Source organism: Dermacentor silvarum, chromosome 1 (genome assembly GCF_013339745.2).
Source record: "Dermacentor silvarum isolate Dsil-2018 chromosome 1, BIME_Dsil_1.4, whole genome shotgun sequence".
Taxonomy (NCBI): domain Eukaryota; kingdom Metazoa; phylum Arthropoda; class Arachnida; order Ixodida; family Ixodidae; genus Dermacentor; species Dermacentor silvarum.
The window spans coordinates 115,595,065-115,616,191 of record NC_051154.1 but is presented as its reverse complement, the minus strand read 5'-3'; the positions used below and the strand labels follow the sequence as shown (position 1 = coordinate 115,616,191).

Genomic DNA, 21,127 nt, shown 5'->3' with positions numbered 1-21,127 from the left:
TCCTTCTTCCGGTATAATGAAGACAGGCTGTAGTGTCCGGTTGCGAAGTTCTAGATTTCCGGTTGTACCCAGCACTTTCACCATTTGTAAAGGGGCATTATTTGGGTCGTAGAGCGGCAGCGAGAAACGCAGCACCAGCAGGTAGGGCGTCGCCAGAGAGCGAACTGGGTACGAGCCCCACGATAGCAACGGGGCTGTTCAGCGTGCCGATCTTCTTCCTAACATCACCTAATTTCTCGTAAACAGCAGCCGATACATTACATTTACGGGCGGCCAGGTGACCGCTTTATAATAGCATTTGCAATATATATATATATATATATATATATAGTTGGTTCCAACTATCATGCATCAAGAATTCTAAAAAATATGCAAATAACACGTAGCTGGACAGAACAAGATTATGACGTTTGCTGTTGCTTGGAGATCCTGAGCGTATTTTTTGCATTCAGCCTAATTAGTTAATTAGTCCTAATGAATTACTCAACTTCTTGAATATTATAATTAGATGAAAAGTGTCAATGAGAAAATTGTAGAGCAACATGAAAAACTGCCGATGTAGCTTTTTGTTGCTCAATGCATTGTACATAAAAGTGTTTTTCTGAACATGAAAGAAGCCCGCGGATACACGCAAAATTGCTGCGCGACTGGCCGCTCGAGGCACATTGCTTGTATTCGCGGGCTTGTTTCACACTCGGAAAAACGCCTTTATGTAGCAACAGAAAGCTGTATCGGGAGTTTTTCATGTTGTTCTACAACTTTCTCCTTAACACGTACTTTTCTTCTGATTATAATATTTGACGAGTTAATTTATTACGACTAATTATGTAATTAGGTCAATACGAAAAATAATCTGAGTATCTCCAAACGACGGCATGCTACATTACCTTGGTTTCGTCCACCTACTGGGCATTTGCGAATTTTTAAATCTTGGTGCCTGATAGTTGGGACATCCTGTATTTATATAACAATGAGAAGAAAGGGAACCGAGGGGTCCGATATTTATTATCATATCATAGGAAGCCAAAAAACATAATACAAACGACAACATAGGGGAAATTACTTGTACTTACTAAATGAATTAAAAGGTGATAAATCATTGAAAATGATAGTGGATGAAAAAAGTCACAGGCCTGCGCGGCACACGCAGCACAGTCACAGCGTAAGCTGGTTGAGCGGCGCAAGAGTAGCTCCAATTTCGGCACCACGCACAACAAGGTCTTCGTGGCAAAGTGTCTTCGGTTCGATTTTGACGAGAACGATCTGAACTGTCTGCCCGGCATCGGCGTCGACGGCGAGCTGCGGCTTCTAATGCTCTCTGCACAGCAGTCTGCTGAGCCCGATGATGCCAGGTTGTAGCCGCGCACGTAGCTCTACGATTCGCTTCTTCAGCAGCGGTTCATACCTTGTGAGGAGACGCCAAAACGTGTACCGAAGAGGTACCCAGAATATGTGGCGCACATCTAACATCGGGATAGCGTTGATTGCGTGCCTCGTCTGAATCGCATCGCGTCTGAATCGCATCTCGTCGCACGCGGCGGTTGCAGGCAAGTTAACTAGATGGCGCCACCATACTGTCGGAGGCTCGGGTCGTCTGCGCCTGCGCGCCTGCCTATGCGCGCAGGCGCAGAGGCGCAGGGTGCGTATAAAGGGAATTTTTCTTCTGCATGATGGAAAGCGCTTGCGTGGCTCAGTGGTAAAGTATCAGACTCCCACGCAGCGGGCCTGGGTTCGATCCCGGCGGAAAGCAGGTGCTTTTTTTCGCATTTCCGGTGATAGGGGCTATGGGGCGGCGGCGGCATCATCGCGACCAGACATGGGTATTGGAATGAGCCCATAAGAGCTTACGCTGTAAAACAACTTGCCGCAGGTCTGGAACGATCCCACGTCTTCGCATTAGGCGTGTGATGCTCTTACCATTGAGCTACCGCGGACCCGTTTTCCCATCCAGTTTCTGGGGGGGTATTTATGTTTTTCTTTACAACTAGAACTAACCATGGGCGTGTTAGCCAGTGCCACCACTCACAAATCTTAGTGCCGGATGTGGAAAATCCTTTCTGCCGCAGGCGTCACGAGTATGTGATCTTTTTAGGCTGAAGGCAACTGGTCAATAAACTCACACATCCTACCTGAAGGCAGCAACGTTGCCGGATTCGAGACCCTCATTACGTAATGAATGAGAAGAAAGGGAACCGAGGGGCCCCATTTCATTAATCATATCATAGGAAGCCAACATATAGATACCAAGGACAACATAGGGGAAATTATTCTACTTACTAATTCAATTAAAGAAATGATAAATTATTGGAAATGATAGTGGATGTCATTGTCAATGTCAAGAGATAGTTGATGTCACGATCATTTCCAATAATTTATCATTCTGTTGATTCAATTAGTAAGTACAAGTAATTTCCCCTGTGGTGTCCTTGGTATCTATGTTTGTTGGCTTCTCATATATATATATCATAGGGATGCTGTTCATGCTCCCCTGGCGATGCTTCCGGCTGCAGTGAATACCACGGCCGCCACCAGCCCTGGCTCAACGGAAGCCGTCCATGCTCCCTTGGCCACTGGTCCGGCTGGCCCGAGTACTGCGGCCGCTGTCGCCGCCTCAGTGTGCGCGGTTTTCGCCCCTGGTTCCTCGCCTGGTTTGGCACCGGGAACCATGGCTGATATAACTCGAGCCATCTCAACACTGTCACGACGGTTTGAAGACGCCGCCAAGATTCTCACATCCGCTACCGCGTATGGTATGCGGCTTCCTGTGTGCGACTTATCACTTCCTGAGTTTCGTGGGTTCCAAGACGATCCTGCGCAATGGCTGAAGATTGCAGACTCCTTGGGCAACAGACACGGCTGTTCCGACGGTGCCAAACGTTCGTATGTCGAGGGAAGGCTTCGTGGAGCCGCCGAAGCATGGAACAGGTGCAACGGTCATACGTACCGGTCATGGCATGAGTGGTCAGAAGCACTGCTAACAGTTTTCGGGAGCCTCGCTTCGTCATAGGACGACCGATTTATGCGGATGCGCGCTCGACGCCAAGACCCATCTGAAGATGTCGTCGTTTACATTTAAAACAAGTTGAAGCTCCTCAGCGCATGCAGTCTGACCTGGCCTTCTCCGATGGCTTGGCAATACGTACTGGATGGACTCCTAATTCCTATACATGGGGCCATTTTGGCGGCCCAACGCCTCGAAACAAAAACACAAGTTTTTTCTCGTAAAGCAGCCAAAGCTTCAAGAAAGCGGACGGCACCGTGAGGCTCTCGCTACACTGAATACAGGCTCCTCGCAGGACCTGCATCCTCCATCTATTCAAGGTTCTACAACATTCTGCGGCAGGTGCCAATGCAACAACCCCACAGACTCCCCACAAGAGAACCACAACCGGGCTTACTACGAGATGCGCGAGCTACCACTGCTTCAAGTGCACGTCGACAAAATCGGCGGCTTATGTCCTGCTGTGGACACATGCTGAACGGTCGGCCATGAATACTCTGTCGTCGGCGACCAACTACCACAACACAGAACTCTTCAACCAGGCTGGCACCGCCAGCACACAGAGCGAGAATAAGAATCACGCTTATCGAGACAGATTATCGTACATCTCTGTCCACAAGCAGAGTGTTTCCGAAGCGCAAAGCGATGACAGAGACGTTAAATCAATCACTGCATCTCTTGAAAGGCCGTGCAGAGACTCGAAATTTGTAATTCGATAAAGCATTTTGGATGGCCAGCCCTGGGAGAAGAATCAGAGAGAGGAGCGATATCACGTCGTGCTCCCAAGCTCTATGCAATCGAAAGTAGGGCGCACCATCCATGCCTACAAGGAGGAAGATCACATTGGGCAGCGAGCCACGCTGCACAAAGTGCAAGAACGTTTTTCAAAGCCGAGAATGCCAAGCAATATTCGCTCCTAAATGACCACTTGCCAAGCCAGCCGAAAGCGACAGCCGGTCTGCGAGTACCATATAACACTAAGGCGTGAAAAACCAACTACCGGGTGCTACCACAACTTAGTTCGGGCCAGAGACACGCGCACCAAAGCGCCGCCTTCCAAGAAACGAAGAACCAGTCGCTACTTCAGGAGAGAGGTGACGTGCCCGCGGCTTCGTGAAATTTCTCAGGACCAAAAAACACTCGCCAAAATTGAGGGGTGGTTCAAGATTACGTAGCGTTCGGGCAAGAAACTGAGCAAGGCTCGCAGCGTGGCCGAGTGTAACGATTAAGTGCGCGGTAAAGCCAAGGGAGAAGCGGAGGAAGAAGAGGGCAGAGGTATAAACCAGGCGCTCTGGTGGAAGGCAGATTGTCTGTCTGCTTCTCCACATTACAATATATATATATATATATATATATATATATATATATATATATATATATATATATATATACCGTATTTTTACGGGGGCTAAATGCGAGAAGAGCCGTGTTCTTAGACTTAGGTGCACGGTAAAGAACCCCAGGGGGCCCAAATTAATCCGGAGTCCCCCACTACGGCGTGCCTCATATGAGATCGTGGTTTTAGCACGTAGAGCCCATAATTTATTCATTTTAAGCATTGCACGTGGAATGCGAAGACGTGGGTTCGTATCCCACCTGCGGCCAGTTGTTTGTTCATCGACTTTCATTTGCATTTATTTACCATTTGTTTAATTCAAAGAACTGCAGATAATATCTTCTTTCTTGTCCTAGGTGTCATTGTTTGTTGGTTTCTTATAATAGGACTAATAAAAATCGGACCCCTCGGTCCCTTTCTTCTCGTTCATATATATATATATATATATATATATATATATATATATATATATATATATATATATATACAGGGTGCCCCCAGCTATCACGCAGCACGATTTTAAAAATAGAGGAACGGCGTTACGCGAAGCAAACCTAGTGCCTATTGTTTCCGGCACAGTGGGGTAGACGCCAGTAATTTTTTCGTTACTGATATTTAATTACGTAATTGTAATTAATTATCTAACTCGAGAAGTACTGCCCTAATTATCAAAGTCTCAATGAGAAAATTGTAGAGCGACATGAAAAACTCCCGATACAGCTTTCTGTTGCTCTACAACTTTCTCATTGACCCTTTGATAATTAGCACGGTACTTCTCGAGTTAGACAATTATACATATAAATAATTAAATCTCAGTAACGAAAAAATTACTGGCGGCTACTCCCCTGTACTGGAAACAATACGCACTAGGTTTGCTTCGCGTAACGCCGTTCCTCTTTTTTTAAATCTTGCTGCATGATAACTGGGACACCCTGCATATATATGCTTAAAATTGAGAAATCCGTCATAAAGCGGTGTTTTCGGATACTTACGACTTTTCACTACGAATCAGTTTTATTCGTGTGCTGCAAACGAGGCGTGTACCAGCATGAAACACTGAAATTTCGGCTAAGTTGGTGGGCACGCCTGTTACGCGAGTGTTTAGGTACGTGGACGACTACTTAATTGTTTTGACGAAAGATGTGAGTATGCATGTTTATAACTCATCGGGAAGTCTTAAGTTCACGCACGAACTGCCAATTAGCAACCGTATTCAGTTTCTCGAAATTAATTTGTTTTTCTTCGGATGAACATGCATGCTGGGCATATCATCCCAGATCTAAAGAAACTTTGTTACTCTATGACAGTGCACACTCAAAACTTATTAAGAGAGGCATAGCAGCCACATGCATTGAGATCTGAGATCAGGGGCACGATCTTGTACGCGTTCCAAAATGGAACGGAGGCGGTCCGTTCCATCGAGCCGCACACGATTGGTCAATTTGATCGTCACGGTTCAAATTGACAAATCGCGTGCGGCTGGTAATTTGATCGTCACGGTTCAAATTGACAAATCGCGTGCGGCTGGTAATTTGATCGTCACGGTTCAAATTGACAAATCGCGTGCGGCTTACGGTTCAAATTGACCAATCGTGTGCGGCTCGATGGAACGGACCGCCTCCGTTCCATTTCGGAACGCGTACAAGATCGCGCCCCAGGGCCCTTATTCGCAAGCAAACTATTAGGCTAGAATTGTTTGTAAGAATTATTTCAAGCCAACCATGATGCTAGACATATCATTAGTGAAAGCAGTCCACCTAAAGAAAAAGAACAAAAAGCTTAGGAACAAAAAGCCTTATGGATTGGACTCCAGACTTCTATTTTTTAAGAATGTTATTTTTATCTGGCAAGACGTTCGTCATAGCTTGCTACAACTTATATAGAAGCTATGAATCTATAGTGCGTAATGATGTGCATTTCTAGGGGTAAGTGGAGGAAGGGCTGCATTATTTCTCGTATTGCGACGTGTAACAATTGCCAGCGTCGTCACCATTATAACATTCGCAGCACAAATACAATACATATCAAATCTTTGTTTACTTATTCGTTTGTTGCGCTGACATATTTTTGTTGCAAATACGGTAGCTTTGAAGCTGTGTTATTTTAAGAGTCTTAACATTTTTAGAATAGTTTTGTTTTCCCTATTCTCTTTAAGACTTGTTACATGCCTTAAACTACGTGTGCGGCCAAAATGTATTTTAGTACTGCAGCTAAAATGTATGCAAATCTTTGTTCACCATCCACCACATTTAGATTCGTTTCTGGCGCGAGCACACGATGTGCTAGGGAGTTTTTGATGGATTCTCGCAACGGCGTTACTGACTGGGCTTAGTTCTAAATTCTAAAACGACTTGCGCATTCCCGTCGTTAATCTTTTCTGCTGCATACGTGTGGGCAGCAGCACGCATGAAGCCGTTAATGCTAGCGCAAGTTAACGTCAAGTCTTACCATACAGCAATATGCTATGAGTCGGCGCGATTTTGCTTTCAGTCCGCTAGACGCCGAAAACATCCTGTTTTCGTCTTGAGCCACACGACTCACAGACCGCGTCTGCACATTGAGCTTGCTGGCTTAAAGGCAGCCAGATTAAAGGCCACGTCTTTCCGCATGTCAGTTCACACTCATTTCATCTTCAGGGAATTTTCGACAAAGACACGACGAGTGCTAGAGAACCTAAATTTCTGCTTTTTTTTTAGCTCGACACTTTTTTTTTTCTTCGATGATGGAAACGCTAGATATAAGTATAATACAGACGCAATTTCTGTCTTACAAATCTCTTTAGGAATTACATTTTTGGTTGCAGCCGTTATAAGTGAGCAAGTGGTTCTTTATCACCAGAAATATTAGCTCATGATTGTGTATTTTACTAAAGTCGTCAAAACTCAATATGCACTCGACACCTCTTGGCCCATTGCAGTATACATGTGAAAGTGAGATGCAATACTAGTGATGCGAACTGAGCTCTTTTCTCGCCATATTTTAGTTTCTTTTTTCATTGTTTAGTGGGGATATTTTTACTTTTGCAAGTTCTGGCTTTTTTTGTGATTTAGAGGTTATGTTTGGTTAAGGTAAGCATAACATTGTAAACATATACACCTGTGCGCAAGATGACGCTGACATATGCCGTTACCCATGCCATCTTTATGGTAACAAAAGAAATTATAATGGTAATCGTCAAACGATCCGGTGCTTAAAATTACTACCGCTGAATGTCCATCCTTGAAACAAGTGTTCGCGCACTTTGTGCAGTTTATAGCAATGTATGATTTTTTTCTTACTCCATTAGTTTATAGTGCTTAGATTAGGAGCATTTTTTCGTGCCGCTATATTCAGCGGTATGACCTAAGGCACGCTCCAACCCGTGGAATGACCATGGCAGTACGCGCTTGAAGGCTGCTTTCGGGAAGCTGCAAGTGGCACAATGTGAGATAGGGCTTAATTGTAAAGCGAAGCATTTCGCATAGCACGTGGTTATACCGGGTGTTCAAAATTAAGCTTTACGAAATTTAAAAAAAATCGCCAGTGGCAAATAGCATAATTCTTATCGTTGAGTTGGGTTATTCGAAGAGGCGGACATTAGCAGCACGAGAAATCGAAACACATATTCAACTGATTGACAAAAAAAGACTAATTAACTTAATTACTTTACGAAGCACATTGCAATTTACGAATTGTAGCCGGTGAGCTTGTCAGGCGTATACCCACTGTAATGGATTTACAGAATGACACCTCTTTGGAGATATGCGCCATAAAACTCGCCGTAAACTGCACTGTTCTTCCGCTTACTTTTTTACCGAAATGCTGGTTTACACATTGAAGCACAAAAGTGACTGGAATGCCCATATATTTCGTCCCACACTTTTGGAAATAATACCTCGAAACTGGTGTCATCCTGGAAATTCATTTCAAGTGGATGCGTTTTGCAAACGTACAGGCTACAATTCGTAAATTGCAATATATGTCGTAAAGTAATGAACTAATAACCTAATTAGTAAATTTTTGTTAACTAGTTGAATATGTGTTTCGATTTCTCATGCTAATAATGTCCGCCTCTTCGAATAACCCAGCCCAACAATAAGAATTATGGTACCTGCCATAGGCGATTTTTAAAATTTTCGTAAAGCTTAATTTTGAACACCCGGTATATTTCTGCCATTAGTAAGCGCACTAAAGAGGACCACTTATTTATGGTTTGCGCATACCGTTGTTGTTGTTGTTGTTGTTGTTGTTGTTGTTGTTGTTGTTGTTGTTTTCTTGCTTTTTTGCGTTCAGTAAGCAGATCAACCTAGCTTTCTTTTCAGTGGTTTATTCTTTTCACATAACTATGCAGGTGGCAGAAAATCTCCATGGTGACTATATTTCTGACTGCATTGAGACGGTCCTGTAGCACTGCTAGAAGATTAAAAGTGCGAGTATTGCGGTTTCTGAAGGCCCGGCATGTAGGTTTTCCTGATATATTTATGTTGGCAACGTTGTGCAGAATGCATAAATAAGTACGCGCAGAAAACCTTCGCCCGATATAGTTAGGCTGAGAACATAATAATCCTTTCCTTTGCTTCACACGGAGGCCACAAAGGCGGCGCTTGATCAAAGTCTCCAGTCGGGGTAATCCTCACCTTTTTCACATGCGTGTATCTCGCACACGAGCCCGCTTCATTTAAATTCCCTTGTACATGCCGACACTCTTAATTGCTTCGTTCAAAGATAAAGGGCCGCCGTCGTCGCGTTCTTCTCGAAGAAAAAGAGTACCGCTTTATTTCAGAATCATGTCTCAGCTTATGAGGACACCATGTGAGGCCGCTGCTCATGCGTACTTTGTTCTGCCTGTCGACCGGTTTTTCATCGCAATAATTTCCGTATACTGCTGGTCCCATTGCATAGATCCTGTACTCCGCGGCGCTAGCGTTAGTAAATCATACGCTACAACTGCAATCAGCCCATTCCGTGTCCCAAGTCTGCGTCTACTTGCTTTTTCGAACACAAAGACAAGGTGAGAAGAAAGGGGGAGGGGTGAAAAGAAAAAGGTGCGTTCTTGTTTGAAGGGCCTTGCAGCTTCGTGAAATATGCAAGAACGCATAAATCAGTGCTTTCATTCGTAGCTACGACGAAAAACTGCGGCTGGTACAACATGCTTCGCTTCCTCTCAAGAGCGCGAAGCCCGCAAGCGCGGTCGTTTTTGAAGGTGGGGTAAATGCTTTCGTTGTTATTTTGAGGAAGTAGTACAACCGTGTCGGTAAAGGAGGAAAGACAGGCACGAGGTTACGAAATGGGAGTCTAAAATGTATGAGGAATACGCAGCGGCAGCTCTAGCAGGTACGCTTATATTTTTCACTGAAAGTAGGGCGACAGGATGTGCTTTATCGTTTCCTTCCTGTTTTTATTTTTTTCCTTTTCCTTGTTTGTGTGAACATTTTCTTTAAAAAATAAAGACAGAAAAGTACACGAAACTTTTTTTTATGCACTTATGGAGAAATATCTCGAAAAAATGAAAGTTTTCAATGCGTATTCGCTCATCTGCACTTACGTGAGCCCATTCAAATGATACTCCGGCATTTTTTTCACGATGTAAAAAAAAAAAAACGACTCGTCCCTGGTAACTCAGGCAAAAGCTTGAGTCGATAGCGGAGACCACCTACATGTTGTTATTCATGAAGTATACATAATGTTACATTCCTTGCTGGGCTCTCGTGGCAACCGTATCTATAGCATATCCTGACCAAATAATGCCATCATGTCGATAAGATTCTTCATGCTGTTAGAGATCCGTCTGGCAGCGTCTGCTACGTTGTCAGACGCGCGAGGAACTAACCAATTAGCAATCGGTATGCGCGCAGAAACACACACACGCGCACACGCACACACACACACACACACACACACACACACACACACACACACACACGCACACGCACACCCACACCCACACGCACACACACACACACACACACACACACACACACACACACACACACACACACACACACACACGCGCGCGCGCGCGCGCGCGCGCGCGTGCGCCCACATAAACATACAGGTGCGAGCAAAAGTCTGAGGACCTCAGATGCCACGAAAACATCTTTTTTTGTCGCAGACTAAGTATATGTAGGCTGATATCATGCCCAGGAATTTTTGACCTTGCACCCTTTGGCTATCTGTTGAACTTCCCCGCAGTGCACCAGCTTAACTCAATGGGCAGCATTTTCAAGAAATGATATCTCAGAAGGGCACTCGAGTTTTAACAACCTTCAGTTAGCAACGTCGAGAGGGTACGACCTTCTAATAACATGCGTATTAGCGACACTTAGTCGTAACGCCTTTGCTACGTTATAGCAGAATGTTAGTCAGTATTAAAACACTGCTATAACAAAGCGGGAAAGTTACGAATAAGGGCTGTAAATACTCATGTTATTACAAGGACGTACTATGTAGACATTAGTAACTGAAAGTTGTTGAAATTCGGCCGGCTTTTTGAAAGATAATTTTTTGAAAATGCTGTTCATTGATTTACGCTACTGAATTGCGGTGAACTTCGACAGATGGCCGCCGGGTCAATGTCCAACATTCCTGAGCGTGCAAGTACTACAGCCTATCTGCGCCCGTTCCACCAATGCTATCCACTGTGACAAATGCAAATAGCAGCAATGTGCTAGAATAAATCAAAATTTTTTCCCGATGCCGTGGTGAATGAATGAATTCAGGGGTTTTTACCTGCCAAAACCACGATTTGATTATTAGGCACGCCGTAGTGAGTGACTCCGGATTACTTTTGACCACTAGGGGATCTTTAACGTGCCCCCAATGGATGGAACGCGGGTGTTCTTGCATTTCGCCCCCATCAAAATAGGGCCACCGTGGCCGGGATTTGATCCCAGGCGTGACCTCGTGTTTAGCAGCGCAACACCATATCCGCTAAGCCACCGCTGTGGGAGATGCCGTGGTCTCTGCACATTTACTCGTGACTGTACGTACATACACATCTGGACTCGAAATAAGGTAGCATTATATGGATAGTCAGTCAAAAAATTCCACGTGAAACCAGTAAACGTCTTTCCTAATAAAGGGCGACAATGCGCAGTTTAAGCTCATTGTTTGCGCGGTTGATAGGTGTCATCCAGAGTACAGTGACAAACGACCCATTGTCCGCGATAACAATGGGCACGCCGGGGCGACACATTCTACAAGCCCGTCCGCTTTCGCCGTTCCCCATACGTCATACGTAGAAAGGAGGTGTTAAACCCAAGTACGAAATGTCTAAGCCTTTACTACAGTAGGTATACCAAGTAGTATGCGATGCCCTGGTAAACACCCGACCAGTGATAATGAAAAGTGACTAAAGGGAACTTAAAACGAGAGGATGCACCACTCGTGCATTAATTACTCATGCACGCTCAGCCGTCCCCCCTCCGCGGCCTATGACGCAATTACCGCGTTGGTTATGCCGTGCCGGGCATCGCGCAAACAAATTAGCGGAACCTCCTTGAGCGGGAATTATCGAAGATATGCATAGCATTATATGGCGGTCGGCGGAGTGCGTAATGTATATGTTAAGATTAAATTGTGGTGTTTTACGTGCCAAAACCGCGATCTGATTATGAGGCACGCCGTAGTGGGGGACTCCGGAAATTTGGACCACCTGGGGTTAAGCATTGTAAATATGTGCATCTCTCTGCTTCTACTCCTCATGCACGTGTAAATAAATAACGCATATGGCATCAGCATAAACCCCTCCCGCCCTCCTCACACACGCACACACATCATTATACCACGCGTAACACATTCCGCACTATGCCGACAACCATATAATGCTACACATATCTTGGACAGTTCCCGTTCAGGGAGGTTGCGCTTTTTTGTTAGAACTAATGTTTGCCACCGGCTACACCTTACAGTGCTCTCGCCAGGTTTGGGCATTGCAAACGTACAATGGCAGTGTATAGATCACGATGTGATACGCCACATACGCAGCTAGAACAGATGAACATTCAAAGACGCGCCCGCACGCTCTTCTCCTCGAAGGAGCAACCGAGTCATTGGGGCTGCGAGCGTGTAACGTCAAGCACACTGGCACTCTTGCGCCATATGCATCTCTTATGCAGCGTATGAATTGAGACAACTCGGGGATTCCCGCGAAGACGCCACGACGCTTGTGGAAAAGCGTCGCGTATAGCGAGGTAGAGAAAAGAAACGCAGCGGTTATCTTGGAGGCAGGTGTCATGAAAAAAAAAAGATAGGTCTTCGGCTTCAGTATTGGAGAATGCAGGAGAGTAATGTTACTCGTGAGCACTGGTAGAACTCAACTTGAGGGCCTTCGCGCGGAAGGGCAGCCCGCCTCCTCACGCCATTGCTTAATGTCATTTCCATGCTTCCATCTCGGCTGCGTGTAAACCTTTTACAGCGAAGCTGTTAAGGGCTCACCTTTCGATCATCGCGTCCGGCAATAGAAAGAAACTCTGATTGGCCGTATGCTGTATGTGCGAGTGAAAGCGCGCGAGGGCGAGGGTGCCCAGACTGAGCGTGTGCGTGCCCGCTCTCCTACTGCGGCGCATGCACGCAGCCCTGCCTACAGAGCCTACATGCAACGTTGTTTTAAAATAGCGTTGCATGTAGGCTCTCTAGCCTTGCCAGCCTCTGCCGCCGACTCTCTCTGGGCTCTCGCCCGCCTCTCTCCAAAGAGTGTCGACAACGGCGTTCGTTCGTTACGTAGCCAGCGTTTTGACAGCTGTTGTGTGCGGTCGCACAAACAACGCGCATAACTGCTGTCGACGGCGGCGGTGTTTTGCCCGCGTTCGCACCGAACGCGCGCGGCCTTGGTGACGTGTTTATGAAGAACGTGCCAAACTTTGCCGTACACCCTATGGCGGTGTAGCGTAGCGACCATAAGGCCATGGCCCCTGTGGTCACTAAATAAATTAAAACCACCGGATCATATATATTTCTCATTCTTTAATTGTTCAAATAACCAATTACAACATCACATCTTAATAGCCATAAATTGGAAATACATAATTCCCACCATAGTACAGCTTCGCTGGTCTTCCATCTCCACCCCAGTGGAAGGGCTGACAGTTTTTTGAAATATTCTTGAGGTATAGAACGCTCTCTGAATGGAAGTTTACAACTCCTTATAGTGTAAAACGAAAATGTGCGACACCGTAGCAAACTGGATGTGAGTTTTCCGGTTAAACACCGCGCCTTCCACATCTCATTTCTCTCTCTCTCCGATGGAGCCTGGCGAAGGGCCCTTTTACGCGCAGGCAAAACGAAAATGTAGCACTGTAAGCGGTCAAGCAGCAAACATGAACGCATAATTTATTGGAAATCTGAAAAAAATTAAAAAGTAGAGAAGCGAGAGGGAAATCAAAATCCAGGCATGGTATTCTTGATTGGTTTCCGGGCCTGTACTGGGGGATGAGGACGAGGACTGAAAAAAAAGAGACAAAAGTGAGAAATGATGCATGCGTGAGTACACACAACGGTCCCGGTGCATTCGGAGGCTGTTGCACAGTCCAATCACCTTTAATGGCCGAACTACATGTACGCTTGCCGGTGCGCGAAAGCTCGCGTTCCCGCCTCGCCAGAAATGACAGTTCGATCGTACAAGACGCGCGCCAGCGCGCGCCCAGTTGACTCACTTTGTTCGCCAGGGTAGACATAGTTTGGCATTGTTGTGAGGCAGCCAGAGCACCGATATTTGTCTGAAAAAAATATCTGTGCTCGCGCCGCGCTTCGACGTGTACGATTTGTCCTGTACCATCTGCGCATGCGTGAGGGGAGTAGGCGCGAGCTATCGCGCGCCGGCACGCGTATACGTGTCGATTGGCCTTAAAGAAACACCGAACAGAAGCATTCTGGGAAGCTGTATTACTAAACTGCGCATATGCAAGGTCAAATCCGCCAATATTACCGTGAGGGGAGACTTGGTAATGAGGGGAGGCTTGGCACCTTCTGCAGGTACCAAAGATTCAAGTTACAAGCTTATGAACTTTTGCTGCGCCGAAACGGGCGAAATTCGAGAGAGTACTTTGAAATATATGACGTCACACAACCAGCGCTTACATTTCAGCACGGAATCTTGGATATGGATGTTTATTCTTAATTTTCGCCAATAAAGTTCGATATTTTCCCGCAATATGAACAAAGATATGGCTTTGACAGGATACGGCTTTGAACTGATTCGAAGTTGCACTTTCGTGTGTGTTTAAGAAGCTCAGCTGATATACTTTTCTGTGAGAATGACGCTGGTTCCAATATGTTCTGTTGTCTTAGCAGTTCTTCATCCAATTGGCTTCAAATAGCACAAGGGGATCTTTTCTTTTTCTTTTTTTTTCGGCAAACAAGGGTGGAGGGGGCGTAGTAGTAGTTATATTCGGTACCCATGTCACTGCTGCAAACGTTTCACGACACACTGTCCACGATGCCAGTGGGACAACCGTAGCCGTTTGTAAACGCCATGTCCAACCGTAATCGACGCAACAAGCTTTCCTTGTAACGAGACATGCCAGGGGGCAGTCGAAGGCGCAACAAAAGGTTGAAGGCGTGGTTATGACACTTGAGAAGTTTGCTGGACTCCGCTGTCCATGCAATGAGACTACCGAATATTAATTTATTATTACATTAGCAATCATATAGACACACCAGGTGAATTTTCACCCTCACCGTAATGTTCCAGATATATATACATATATATATATATATTCTATAAATAACGAAATGAAATTGTCCAATGGCTGGATTAGGGTACAGGAGTTCGGTACTTTACCCATCAGGCCACGGATGCTTTATTTTTCTTCATCTTGCCTGAGCAGGTGGAATAGAACGCACTTAAGAAATTGCCACTTGCCAGAGACGTATCTTAGCTGCCATGGACGCGCTGTTCCTTCTACCCACAGGAGTAACCTTCTGCGTCTAGCCAATATGTCGCACCGGCATACAGTTTGAACACCGTTCGAGGAGTCGTTGTTGTGGCCCCTCCAACTCCTGGCTCAATATTACATGTTATAACCACAAACAAAATTTCAGAACTGCTTTAGGGTAAATTCTGTTGAAAGGTCAAATTACATGTTAAAATGAAAGCAATAATAGTAAAAAGAATGAATAATCATTATTTGTAAAACACGAACAAAGGAGAATATAAAAATTACCAGGGCATTCCGTTGGACTTCACACGAAATTCCTGGACTGCGGAGAAAACATCCAAGCGCAACTCTAAACCTTGTTATCGTTGTCAATGTTTAGCCATTCGGGTGAAGCTGCCACTTTTTGTTCATTATTTATTTAATTAACAAGTCATTATTTAGTTAGTAATTGATTAGTAAGTTATGAATTCATGCATTCATTAATAAATTCATTCATTCATGGCAGATACTTCCAAGACCCGTAAACATTACCGGAAGCTAGGAATGGGGAAAAACATAATGCAGTGCGATAAAATTAAACACAAGAAAATATCAAAATGAACAGTACAGGTATTGTGCACCGTAGTCTTGAAATGCTGAACGGTAGGTTAGGTACTGCCAAAAGTGGTCAAGCACGGGAAAAGTTTGAGAAACACTAAGTATCGAAAGCGACAATGCTGACATATGAGCTTACAGCTTACACCAATTTCTCACAATGTTTACAAGGGTTTTGCTAAAGTCCCACTCAGAAATTTGTGGTATATTTCAGAGTGCTGTATAAATTAAGCATGAACTTTGGCTCCACTTTAGCTGCATTATTTGACTCAGTTTACAAAATTGTGATATCGCTTTTCTAAAATAACTACTTCTTGAGCAAGTTGGCGCTTAGGCTTGCCTTACATTCTTATTTAGAGCGTGAAAAAAGGACAGAGGAGAGATGGTGAAGCGACATCACTGTCTCTTCTCTGCCTTTTTTTCACGTTCTAAACCAGGCCCCAAAACGAGAATGTACAGCAAGAAATCGCTTTTGACTGCTGAATTACGGAGTTGTTAACTTGACAGTCTCATTTTATGAAACTTCTTTAACTTTCAACGACTTTTATCAAAACATCTACGACATAAATAAAAAATCTGCTTTCTACAGTCTCTACATTTTAACTTTTTCCTTTAAATGTACCAAAATTCATCAAATTTGGTGAAGTGGTTGCCGATGGAAACGATTTTTTTGTTCCCATGGATTTATATAGAAGCCAACGAGCTAAAGGTTCCTTCTAGGCAACGCTGTGGAAAATACTTTTTCTACCCACGCGGAACAGCACAGAGAGATGTGTTCTGGTGCCCCGATGGAAAGGTTTTTATGTTAGCATTTACGTCACGTGTTGTGGCCTGAACATGAGCCGCTCGCAAATTCCGCTGGCGTCATGGCGTGCCTAAGCTATTTTGCGGCTGTAGCATCCAACGCCAACGCACGCTAGAGCGGCCTCGCGCACAAGAAAATGGTAGCACCCTTCGAAGCGAGAGCCACTGACTTCAGAGCACCAAAATATTTGTTCCTGCGTTGCTCGGTTGCTTCATCTGCAGCTAATCCTAGCCTTTGCACTGGATCCGTGTAACGATGCTTCCACAACTAAATAATCACAACTTGGTACTCTTTTCGAAAAAGGGTCTCCGTGCTCATTCCCAAAGCTTTAACGAGAGATGTGTCCCACCTGTTATACGTATGAACGCTGGCGTGGGATGCCACGGGAAGCGTTGAAATTACATTTCCTTTGCTTACACCAGAGTTCTTCAATACTTTTCTTCTGGGGGGGAAACTCGATCTAAAGTATTATACAAGGACAGAAGGTGCCGCCAGAGGCACTGGCGTACGTAGAAGGGCATCCGTCTGCCACGCTGGGATGGCCGCGACCGCGCGATTACGCAAATTTTTCACCAAGAAATTTTCAAATTTATTTCAGCATATTTGGAGACTGAGCGGGCAACGGCAACATTACGTAAATTAATTTAGCGCACGATGCATTCGTGGTTAAATTATACACTACAGCGTCATGTGATGTACCTAGCCCGTCAAGTCGAATTGCTCAGACAAAAAGCTACGGTGAGTGCTTCCGCGCGATAGCAATTTCCCATGCCCTTCCTCATAACTGTTAGCTTATTTTAGCGTGTAAACGGAGGGGGGGGGGGGAGAGTGGAGGGGGGGGGGGGCTACCCATAGAGGCAGAAGTATACATCTCACATATCTACCTTTGCACAAGTCGGAGCGGCACGAGGAGTGCACGTGCTCGTTCTAAGCTGTATGCACGGTTTACGTACAGAAATGCTCGCTTTCAATCGGCAGAATTCATTTTGTATATGATTTAATTGATGGAGTTTAAAGTCCTAAGATAGGGCTATGAGAGACCTCCCTAGCGGAGGGTTTCATAACCCGCGACCTCGTGCTTATCAGCAGAACAGCTTAGCCACTGAGCCACCGTGGAGGATAAAAAGCTTTGTATCAGTAAACGAGATGAACCTGGCGGCTAGAAGAAGGAAGTAAACTTTAGTTGACTCATTCTCGAGATAACGACTCAGGTGCGGTAAGTAAATAATAAGTATTTTAAAAGATTTCGGTTGGGATTCTGATCTGGGCTAGCTACGTACGCGTCCGCTTGCAGGACAGTCTGTTTGCTTATACGAAAGGGCAGAACGGCTAACATCATAAAGCATTTATTAGACGGTAACTGCAAACAGCTATCGTGTCAGTGGTTGATATCGTGTCACTGCTTAGGCTATTTCCGGCTTAGACAAGTAAGTAAGCTGGCAGACCTCTGACCCTTTAAGTGCCGGGTTTTTTTTTTTTTTCGAAAGGGACGCGCCCCCAATGTTGCTCTTTTTTTTCTTCACATATTTTATAAAAAGAACACAACGGTCTATTTTCGGTTATTCAGAAGGCAACAATCACACGGATAATGGTATATGCACTCTTAGTATGGTCCTAACTAGAGAGTTCAGAACGTACGGGTGTGCAGTGACACAGTGGAACAGAAACACAAAAACGTACCGGTACGTTAGGGACACTGAAAGGGTTTAAAATCCTTGAAATGGCTTCTGCCTTGAGCTTAGATTACTCGCATTGTAATGACACATTTCCGACCAATGTGAACACGTCTGCACAAAACACGTATTCACAATCAAAATGTTTCTCACAGGATCGAACGTGTTTCGAGCTAAATGCAGAGCCACGAGTCTTCCGTCGCGGAGTCAGTGTCTTCCACTTGTCTCGTAGGTCCGCGTCAGTAGGGAAACAGAGAAAGGTTACTTTTTTGTAGGTGCCCTTGCAACCGGACTGACACGCGGGCACACAACAAATATTAGGCATTGTCACTGTCACGAAGCGTCGCTGTCACCCCATGTGGAGCAACGTATAGAAACGTTGTGGCAAATTGGACGTTGTGCCAAAAAGAAAGAGAGAGGAAGAAGTAATAAGGGTAAGGCAGGGAGGTTAATCAGACTGAGACTGGTGGGCGACCCTGCACTGGGGAAGGGTGAAAGGGGACTGAAACAGGAGAAGGAAGGGATAAGTTTACAGTATGGAGGGACACACATGTAATGAAGCGCTCATCGCTCAGTTCATCACACGCGATCATACAGGCTGGTACATCTCAAGAAGCTTTTGAGGCTTTGCGCAATGCAGACGCACAAGGCCATTGTTCCAACATCTTCTCTTGTGTAAAATGCTTGTCATCTAAATGGCCTAAAGCTGTCCGAAGGACAAACCTCTTATCTTCGTATGTTGGGCAGTCACACAGGAAATGATTTATGGTTTCTTCTACGGCCACTTGTGTAGAAATTGACACTGTCCGCCATTCCGATTTCTAATGAGTAGGTGTGCATAAAAGAAACTCGTAGGCCCAGGCGACATAGCAACTTTCATACGCCGTTAATGTTAGTCGACCCTCGCGCAGGCCGTACGCACAGAACGCATATAACATCCTTGCGGCATCCGCTCCGATGCCTTTCTATCTGCGTTACCACCGCGATGCATCCACTGCGGTGGCTGTATGAAGCACTTCCACAGCGCGACGCGGGAGTTTCGTTACCAGAAAACAAATATTGAAGGACTCGGCGTAGACTTCTTGTTTTGACGTCTGAAGGGCTCTACAACACTACATTTTAATGTCTTTGCATTTGAGAAATCTTAAGGTATTCTCATATCTAAAGTTTCCTCAAATATGACTGATACAATTCAAGCAAAGTTTACGCTACCCCCTACCCGATCGAATTGAATATTTGGAGATACTAGTGCTACGTATACTGTAACCATTTGTTACATTCTAGAATACACAGTTGCCGGGCCGTAAGATACTTACGCGGCAGTAAGTAATTTTGATAAAGTGAGAGAGATGTGGTATTAGTTTACAATGAACAGAGAAATCGCGAAGTATCAACATGACGCACGCGCACACACACACGCGCGCGCGCACACATACACACACACGCACGCACACACACGCACGCACACACACGCACGCACACGCACACACACACACGCACACACACACATGCACAAACAAACACGTCGCAATGGTGCACGTCGAACGTCGTGCACGTCGGACGTCGCAAATGGTGCACGCAAATGATGCCTACTGTATTGACTAAATTGCTAGCTCCTCGATAACTACCCTTTGTAATTACCCCAAACCACGTATATCTGCCGCCACATTGCGATTTCGACACTTGCAACGTTTGATAAAATAAAGTCTGACAGTAACTCCGAGCAAAAATGAGCATGAAAAATGGTTCACATCTTAACCAAACGCATAGCACATCCTCAATGTACGTTCCCATTATGGCGGGCAGAGGTAATCGGGAGAAGGAATGATGGGGGGTGGGGACGTCGTGAAGCTCACAAGCTACGATAAGCGGGTAACTAGCAAGGTAAGAAGACCATTGAAATAGCAACACAGAAAAAGAGTAGTGGTGGCCGCGGTGCAAGTTCGGAGGCGAGTGCTGGTGATAGCACCACCGCCTACGACTGTCGCACAGCGCAAAGCAGTAGACGACGATCTTTATGCTTTCCGCTTCACGACGTCCGCGCTCAGCGCTCCCATTCATCACCGCACGTCTGCCCTTAGAGACTTATGGCCTATCTGGTGAAGCGCTCTCTTGCAGTTGAATCTTTAGATTGCTTTTTCTTTTTCGTTCAAGAGCTTGAGGAAAGACATCAACTCTCCAATCCAAGCTCGCTCACACCCCCTTCCCCATTTTTTTTTTCATGACCTCTCTGTTCTTTTTTGGAACATGTCTTCTGCAGGTTCCGACCCAAGTCTGAAGTAGACTACGGCACCCTCGAATGCACGGCCCGGAACAGCGTCGGATCTGCAATACGGCCGTGCATCTTTCATCTCCTGCGACCTCCAGGTGAGTAATCAAGGCCGTAGTAAAACAAAAAAAAAACCTTGACTGAGTACTGGGGTGCGCACTACTCACTCATTTGTGGCAAAAATAGAATGTGTTTTTTTTTTTTTTTCAGTGACGTGATTCACGCGAGTCACGGCGAGGTAATAAATCGGTTGCTTACTACAAATTTGTAGATGCTGTGCTCTTGTACTCTTTGCGTCGAGTTTCTCTAAGGTGGGTTCTGATGCAAAAAAGAAAGAAAAAGGAAACACAAAAAAAAAGGTTTTCGCCGTCGAATTCAGTCGTGTGTTTTTTCTGTGCATTTGGGTTCACCTGCACTACTCTGGCTGCCTTGGTGTCACCTACACTTCATACATCCGGTAGCTCAGTGTATCTTATGCATTGCTATCATATTTCGTACATGTACCTCGGTGCATCGCTTTCCAAAACAAGCCTTTGAGTGATGCAGTTTAGATGAACAGTTAATTCAGAAAATCTGGCGGCTCATACAAGATT

At 45.2% G+C, this 21,127-nt stretch overlaps 1 protein-coding gene across 1 annotated transcript in view; it reads left to right on the top strand.

Annotated features, from left to right (window-relative positions):
* Positions 1 to 21,127, top strand: part of LOC119454698 (hemicentin-1-like) — an 88,963-nt gene that overhangs the window by 51,948 nt on the left and 15,888 nt on the right. Inside the window, exon 5 of the mRNA XM_049666843.1 lies at positions 20,526 to 20,632. Coding sequence (XP_049522800.1) covers positions 20,526 to 20,632 — 107 coding nt within the window. The remainder of the gene's footprint in view (positions 1 to 20,525; positions 20,633 to 21,127) is intronic.